The sequence below is a fragment of the Egretta garzetta genome, unplaced genomic scaffold (assembly GCF_000687185.1).
Source record: "Egretta garzetta isolate BGI_Z169 unplaced genomic scaffold, ASM68718v1 scaffold118, whole genome shotgun sequence".
Taxonomy (NCBI): Eukaryota; Metazoa; Chordata; class Aves; order Pelecaniformes; family Ardeidae; genus Egretta; species Egretta garzetta.
Window position 1 is genome coordinate 1,326,807 of NW_009260484.1, and position 8,079 is coordinate 1,334,885.

The 8,079-nt window shown below is 38.2% G+C and overlaps 1 protein-coding gene across 1 annotated transcript in view; it reads left to right on the forward strand.

The window, feature by feature from the left end:
* TARBP1 (TAR (HIV-1) RNA binding protein 1) overlaps positions 1 to 8,073 on the forward strand; it is a gene marked incomplete at its 5' end in the record, with an annotated part of 40,611 nt that extends 32,538 nt beyond the window's left edge. The window contains 6 exons of the mRNA XM_009644135.2: positions 7 to 79; positions 1,420 to 1,591; positions 1,820 to 2,011; positions 2,984 to 3,108; positions 3,949 to 4,085; positions 5,371 to 8,073. Of these exons, the coding sequence (XP_009642430.2) occupies positions 7 to 79; positions 1,420 to 1,591; positions 1,820 to 2,011; positions 2,984 to 3,108; positions 3,949 to 4,085; positions 5,371 to 5,536 (865 nt within the window). The remainder of the gene's footprint in view (positions 1 to 6; positions 80 to 1,419; positions 1,592 to 1,819; positions 2,012 to 2,983; positions 3,109 to 3,948; positions 4,086 to 5,370) is intronic.
* Between the last annotated feature and the right edge of the window lie 6 nt (positions 8,074 to 8,079).

The following is an 8,079-nucleotide window of genomic DNA, read 5'->3' on the forward strand; positions in this document are numbered from 1 at the left end:
TGCTAGAAGGAACTGGCAGCGAATTCAAGATCATTTCTTCTTTGCAACATTTCATCCACTTGAGGATTATAATCTAGAGGCAAGTCCAAGACTATTGCTGATTGTATTTGTATACTTTTACAACTATATTTTTAACTTCCTGTGTTCTAATACAGGATGAATAGTGACCAACTTTAATTAATTTGAAACTCTGAGAAATTACTTCACCTAAATCATGATGGATTTTAGAGTAAGACTGCAGCTTAATTCTCTAATTAATACTGTGTTAAGCTAGGTCAATTAAGAAGAGGTACCTGTGACAAACGTGCCCGTCTGTGTGGGAGTTAATCAGGTTTTGTATTTGTGGCTGGAAAAGTTACTTCTAATAACTGAAGAGTATCTACTTAATCACATGTAGTTTGTTAGGATTTTTGAGACATCTCTTGTTCTTAGAAGTGACTGGCAGTTACTTAACTATATTGTTGTTTAATGTGAACAGGATACAGATATGTAACTCCTAGAGCACTTCAGCTGTCCTTTTTGCCATAGCTTAAATAACTAAGGGCTGAAAAAATACTGAGGGAAGTCAGGCAAAAATAGGGGTGCAGATGAAAATAAGAGATAGAGGAACTAAGCTGAAAATGGAAGATAAATGTGGATGTTAAAAGGGGTACATTTGTTCTGGCATAAGAAGTGGTATCTTTCAGAGAAGGAATTTTTTTCCTTTTTTTTTTTTTTTTTTTTTAACTGACTTTCTGTGAAATATTTTTGTGAACACTTAAATGTGCTAGGTATGACTTAGCAGAATTTGGAAGTGAAAATCCTGAACAAGAAAAAAAGGGAAAAAAAAGACCAAAGCCAAGGCTAATACTTAAGTATTTAATGCATTCAGGGTGCATTGGGATAAACAAAATGTCTGGGTTTTAAACTCTTAATCTTATTCAGCCTTTCCCTTGCGGTGTGTGTTCCTCCTTGATAGATTAGTAGTGCTGAGTTGGTTTTTACCACTAGATTTTAATGCTTTTGACTATATTCCTTTTGACATCAAATCAATCTGCATTCTTTACTAGAAGGTTGTGAGGGCATCTGAAAACTCTTTGGTGTTATGCGTAAAACATTTTCACAAGACCTCTGTGCTGAGAAGCATAGCAGTAATTCCTTGATATTCTAGAATTTCAGAACAGTAATTAATGCAGATCCTTTAAAAAGCTCTAATCGAGAGAAAGAGACTTGATTTATGAAAGTTTGGGATAGCACTATAAAGTGATGAATATCGAGAGATGTATTAGTAAGCTATATCAAATGCCAAGAAAAACAATGCAGGGGGTTTAGAATACTAGATAAAAGATGTTTGCAATAAAATTACCAGTGGTTAATTTATTATCTGGGGTTTTTTTTGCTTTTGTAGTGCTCTGCTAATAACTCTGTGCTACATTGCAGACAATATTTTACACTCTTCCCCGCCTTTCGGAACTTGCTGAAGACGAATGGATCTCGCTCGCTAAATTTGACAGGTTCACTGATGTCCCTTTGCCATCAACATTTCAGTGGTATCATTCTCGAACAGAACTTCTTGATCTGAAACCAAGTGACTGGTCTCAGCAAGACATGGGTAAAACACAACTAATCTATATTAGATACAATTATCTGTATGTAGTAGCTGTACACATCTGTATTTAATCTGATCTCTGTGTTGCCCTGCTGAAGTAGCCTTGTATCTATGTGAGCAGAGTAGACAACTAATGGTGTCTACAGTATTGCTATTTAGACAATCTTCTTTACTGAAGCAGTAGTTTCACCACTGCTTGCGTAGCCATATGACTAATACTTGTTTTTACAGGTTCAAATTCAGTTGAAACAGATAGCCAGACAGAATGGACTGATGTTCAGAAAAAGATCATACCCTGGAAGAACAGTACTCCGAGTTTAGACCTGGAAATGGTATTTCAGGATCGTGCTGCTAAACTTGGTAAATCAAACAGTAGACTGATTGTGGTGGCTTCGCTTATTGATAAACCTACCAATTTAGGAGGTAAGGCTGATTTGCACATTTTTAAACTTTTATTTTAGACCTTAGAGTCCACTTGGATAATAAGAATGAATTTCATCGTATGTCAATAATTAGAAAATTATTTAAGTACTGCTCAGAGAAATAGATCATTATCCTGCAAAAAAATGGTAACCAAAGGAAATAATACCTGCTTCAGTAAAAGGGGTCTTCTGTAGTTATATTTTAAGAAGAAAAAGAAGTACTTGTACATAGCACACATTCATTTAATAGAACTTTGCTGTACATTCTCGGTTTCTTACTGTTTTTTATATTCTTTATTGAAGTTGAGTTTTTCAACTATGTATGCAGTTAAAAGAAATAATTCACCTTTACTTTTTTTTCTGTAGCAATTAAACCAGATCTTGTAGCCCTACTAGTTTCTCATGATGGTTGGACAGGAAAGTGCCCATTCATGATTAAGTATCCCTTCACAATATCATGCAAGCTGTGATATAGTAAATCCTGCAAATACTTTGTTGCATTGTGCTTGCTGTTGTCAGCAGTTTAAATATCTGCAGTGAGACTGTTAATTAAAAATAAGCCCACAAGCTGGTGCTGTCTGTGCTGTGATGTGTCACACTCTCAAGCCTTTCGTTTAACAGCTACTGGATTTAGAGCTTAAGCACATGTGTATGTGTCCACCCATCCCTGCCTGGGCTTTTACACTGACCCATTGCTTTGTGAAATTAGTATTGCAGAAGCACGTTGTCAGACATAGTGCCTTTCTAATTTTTACCTTTCTGCTAAGTTACAAAACATTTTTTTTTTTCTGGTAAATTACATGGAACAAGGTGTGACTTTGAACAGATGTAACAAGCACTTGAAACTGATTAAAAAAGGAGGACTAAAGAAACCATTTCTCTTTCAGATTCTTTGTCCTTTTTCACTTGCTAAAATATTCTGGCTTGTTGTTTATTTTCTACACAAAAATCACTTTAATTCTTCTGTTTGTAGGTTTATGTCGTACAAGTGAAATATTTGGGGCATCTGCACTAGTTGTCGGCAGTCTTCATTATATACAGGATAAGCAGTTTCAGCATCTTAGTGTTTCTGCTGAGCAGTGGCTCCCCCTTCTTGAGGTGAATGGAAACATTTTAATAGCTAAGAAGTGTACTGTACATCTTCAGTTCATCAGATGCATAGTACAGTCTTTTTTTCTCTTGTAAAATGAACTTTTTATTTAACAAGCCCCTGCTGCTATCTCTGAGACTTAATCCTGACTGTTTTGGAATAAACTCTATGTCAGCCTCATAAAAAAGAATTTTAAAAGTACTTGTAACTTCTTATTGCTGTCATAAACTGATTATGTTATTGTTACATCTTACTCTTTTATAGCGGTGTGTTGGAATTTAATGTTTCTTTATAAAAGTTGAACAACATTTATCTTGCTTGGTCCATTGCTTTTGGAAACTTCATGGGGATAATCTTTTGAGTTTGCCTGGAGCTAACTTGTGCCAAGCATGTAATACAAATAAGCAGAGAGTAGGATGAAGACCACCAAGAAATTCTTCACTGCAAGCTATCACAAGTTGTAATGCAGGCATGTAAGGCAACTTGGCTTTGATACTGGCTGTTGTATTGTTTTGGGAAGGGATTCCAGGTCAAGTAACAACTGTGCACCTTGTCCCTGTGCAAGAGTGAGTCCTTTACATTCACATGTAAGGTCTGTAGCTGTCAGAAGCATAGAAAAGCCTTTGCTCATTTTATTTGTGGAATATGCTTGTGACATTACTTAACCTTTTGTGCTTTTGCTGAAGAGCTTTTAAAATCATACACTATGCACGTGGACAGAGTCTTTGGGGGTAAAAGTCATTCATCTTAAAAACTGTCCAACTAAATTTATTTTTATGGTAACTTCAGAAGTTTACAGATGGCAGTTCTTAAATATTTGTATATTTCTCTCTACTTTTGATGGACAGGTGAAACCATCTCAGCTTGTTGATTATTTACAGCAGAAAAAAACGGAAGGCTACACTATTATTGGTGTGGAGCAGACAGCTAAAAGTTTTGATCTTACAGAATACTGCTTCCCAGAGAAGTCACTATTATTGCTGGGGTAAGAACACACGCTTTTTTTAAGTCTTACCTCTTGGAGTCCATCCCTTCTACTAGTCAGAGTTCAGTCACAGGAAAACAAAGTGACACTGGTAAAGGTGGATTTAGAATGGGAAGCGAACATGGAAACAGCAGAGCTTGGCTTTGTGTGCTAAGGAGTGGGAGGTACTGGTACCTACTCCTGAACGATCCTTCTCCCCATACTTAATAACCGATCCATACACTACAACTCTTTTTCTTTTTTTTTTTTTAATGGATAGAGGTAGCAACAGCATGGATTGTAGTTTTCCAGGTGTGATAGAGATATAAACTGTTCACTTCGGCAATGTGGGACACTGTATGTGTAGGCTCTGGCGGGCTCAGCAAGGAGGGCTGCCTGTTTGCCCTGCTTAACTTGGTAAGGAGGACTGGAGTGGAGTGGGAGCATGCATAGCTGGGAGATGCTTTAAAAATTAAGGATGAGGCACGGGACGAAGTAGTAAGTTTTTGCAGTACAAGCAGAGGCTGGGACTTCAGAGAAAAGCAATAACCAGTTCCTATAATCGGGCAAGCCTCAGATGTGACAAAGGGGAGGCTACCTCAAGAAATCTAGAGGAAAGTGCCTACAAGCCAGAAAGCTGCTGGAATTGCTGGGCCACTGAGTGTGACCAGAAGGGAGGGCCTGTCTCTCTCTACCCTTTCAGGACAAAGTGGGCAGAAATACCTGCTTTTCAAACCTTTTTATATGTAGCTTGTCTTCAGAATGTAGTTCTCATAATCACTTTGTTCTCCTCTAATTAAAAACACAGTTTTAATTAGGGATAATCTTTGGTATCTTCTGGTGTGCTCATTCTGCAGAGATGAAACATTTCCGGTTCAAAGGCTTCTATCAGTCTTGACACTTGTTCCCTCGTATTCATTGAATGTAAAGTGGGCACTTGAGCTTCCCCATTGTGCCAGCAGCTTCATGCCCTGGTCATTTAGTCTATAGCCATTTATTTTGCTATATAAGGATAGTTGCAAAATAAAGGCAAAGACAGAGTCCTGTTGGGTGTTTAGCTATTGTTGGGCCAGTGAATTACAGATTAAGTGCTCTACCAGTTTTCCTACATCAAAGGTCTCCCATGGTTTCTTTGTATCTGTAACATATTACTGCTTAAAAAAAAAAAAAAAAAATCATGTTCTCATTAGTTATATTGAGGGCAGATGTACCTATTGGTCAAATAGTCTTTTAATGCTGTTGTGACTTTTGCTTTCTGGAACAGCCATCTTTTCCCAGATACAAGTTACTGTTTCTTCTTTACTAGAAATGAACATGAAGGAATCCCAGCAAACTTGATTCACCACCTGGATGTCTGTGTGGAAATTCCTCAGCAGGGTATTATTCGATCACTCAATGTTCATGTAAGTGGAGCTCTGCTGATTTGGGAGTACACGAGGCAACAAGTTATCAAGCAAAAACAAGAAAAATAACTGCCAAGAGTTTCGTGCCTTACAGTCCAGCTGGGTGACTTACTATGGTGCTACATGAAATTCTGAATAGATGAGATACAAACTCAGGGTGAATGAGGATTCTTAACTTTTGCATGTTTTGTCCTCTGTAGTTCAGACTGATTTTTAAATGCCTTAATACTTTACCTCCTTAAATAAAACTGTTGCATTGGAAATAAATACTTATTTATATTGCATGTCGTGTGTGTGATTTTTCTACTAGTAGAACATCAGCATGGTACCATGAACAATCCCAAACTAAAGCACAGGATTTTTACTGCATTTACTTTATGACTGACTGTGCTTGTATTTGAAGTGGTGCCTTCCTATAATGATAATCAAAACTTACTGCAGACAGAGTAAAGTACTTGATGCCTCCAGCACCTAGGTATACTAGATTTATATAAACTTTGCAAGGTAAATTCACTTACATTATTAAAAATTGCCTGTGCTGCCCCTTGTTTAAATGCTTTCCATGGTCAAGTTTACTAATCCTGTTGTAAGCAAGTCAGTATTTTTAATGGAGTTGCATCAGTAAGGTAATCAAAACCGCTAAATTACACAAAAGGCCATAATGAGAGAATCACGATGGATAACTGCCATATTTCTAACAGAGATACTGATTGAAAACTGTTACCTCTAAGGTAAAAATTCCTATTGCTTATAAAAGAGTGTACTCACATAATTTACTTATTTTATCATATGCACAGGATGCATTAGGTTTTCTAATGCTTGCTGTTTTATAAACTGATCTCTGACTTAAAATGGATTTTAAAATTCTTAGAAATACTTGATAAATGACAAATACAGATTACATTATACCGCCACCTCCTTATGACAAGGAGGGGAAGTTGGAATGGTTTTTTTTTTTAAAAGGAAAAACTGGTTCACTTACTGAAAAACAATTTTATTGTTTTCTTTAGAATATGTACATTATGCTTAATTAATTTTTTCCTGTGAAACAATTTGATTAATTACATATTCAAAACCTTAAGATTTGTGAACAGCCCCGCACCATGTTTCTTTGACTTACGAAAAAGTAGTCCGTGACCATCTTTTTTTCAACAGATGCATGATACTATGCAACAATACAGGCAGCCTGCATTTCAGGGAGGGAGACAGGTTACCAGTTCTTGAGCTGAAGCAGCTTCTGTCGCTTTCTCATGCTTCTCCCTTCTGTCGTTTAGATGGAAGATTAGATTTATTTTGAAAGCAGAGTACCTAAGACTTTCCAGCAGCTTCTGGAGGATGATACCCTTCTTTTTCCAGCTGTTTTTTATATTTTAAAAAGTCTCTTCTTTTATCAAAGTATTTAACCTGTTTAAAAAGAGAAAAATATTTGCCAGAAGAAACCAGCAGAGGAGGGGGCTTTGTGCATCACAGGACAAATGAATAAAGTCTTTGAACACTGAACTTAACCAGTGTATTCAGTTGAAATCCTCCTTAAGAGTTTCTCACTCTGTTGAAGTGGAAGACTATAGGTGGGTTGAGGGGTATTTGGGTTTTGCATTTTGTGGGTGGTGGTCTCATTTTAAAAGCGAATGATGGTTTCCTGTTACAACCACTCCTGCTACTTCCACAGACATCTAATAAAAGTAGTAGTGCTATTTTCACTGCTATGAGCAGAAATTATTGGTAATACAAAGATAAACCAGCAGCTTTTCTATGGTGTCATAGACTACATGACCTCCAAATTCATCGCCTAGAGCCACCAATGTGCATGGTGCAAAGCACTGGCCAATGAAACCACCAGCGCTAGAGATGACTTATGGCAGAACTGCAGCACCCAAAGTATAAGCCAGTACAGCAACTGCAAATGTACCTGGTTCTTTTAACTGATTTCAGTCTGCTAGCTCCAACATGAACTGTTCAGCCCCTCAGACACTACAGTTGCTAAAAGGCAATGCCTATTAAATTAAGAATTGTAGCTTGATCTTGGGAAGCTGAAAAGCGCAACAGGAATGAGTTACATGTAATCAGACAGTTTACTGTGAAATTAAGACTGCATGAAGAAGGGTATTTTTGCACACAAGAAGGTATTGGATGCCAGTCTTAAGATGCCATGCAACTGCACGCCCTGTGTGTCACCTCCCTTCCGTGTTAGCCTTTCTTCTGTAGCAGTGATTTCTGTGCGCTTCTAAAAACTTCCGAGTATCTTTTTGTACTTTTTATTTTTTAGTTATCTTAAACAATAAGCCTGTACGCTGTACAGTTGCGTGTCTGAAAGTCTGAGTATCTGAAAGTTTGAGACGGTATTTTCTTTCCCCTTTGCGCTACCGTCCGTACTTCCCGGGCAGGCAGCAGTCCGCTCGGGAGTTCGATCCCCGGGCAAGACCACAAGCGCCAAACCCAGTCCGGTTTGGCGAGGGTGCGAGGTCACCTATGAGAAAGCATACGACCGCAGGCGTTCTGCGCCGCAGGAAGCGGGAGCAGCCATCCTTACGGGGGCAACGGCCACCGCCCGTCGGGGCCGTTACTCGGGTGCAAAGAAACGCTCTGCCGGGTTGGGGGGCGCGGCGGGGGGG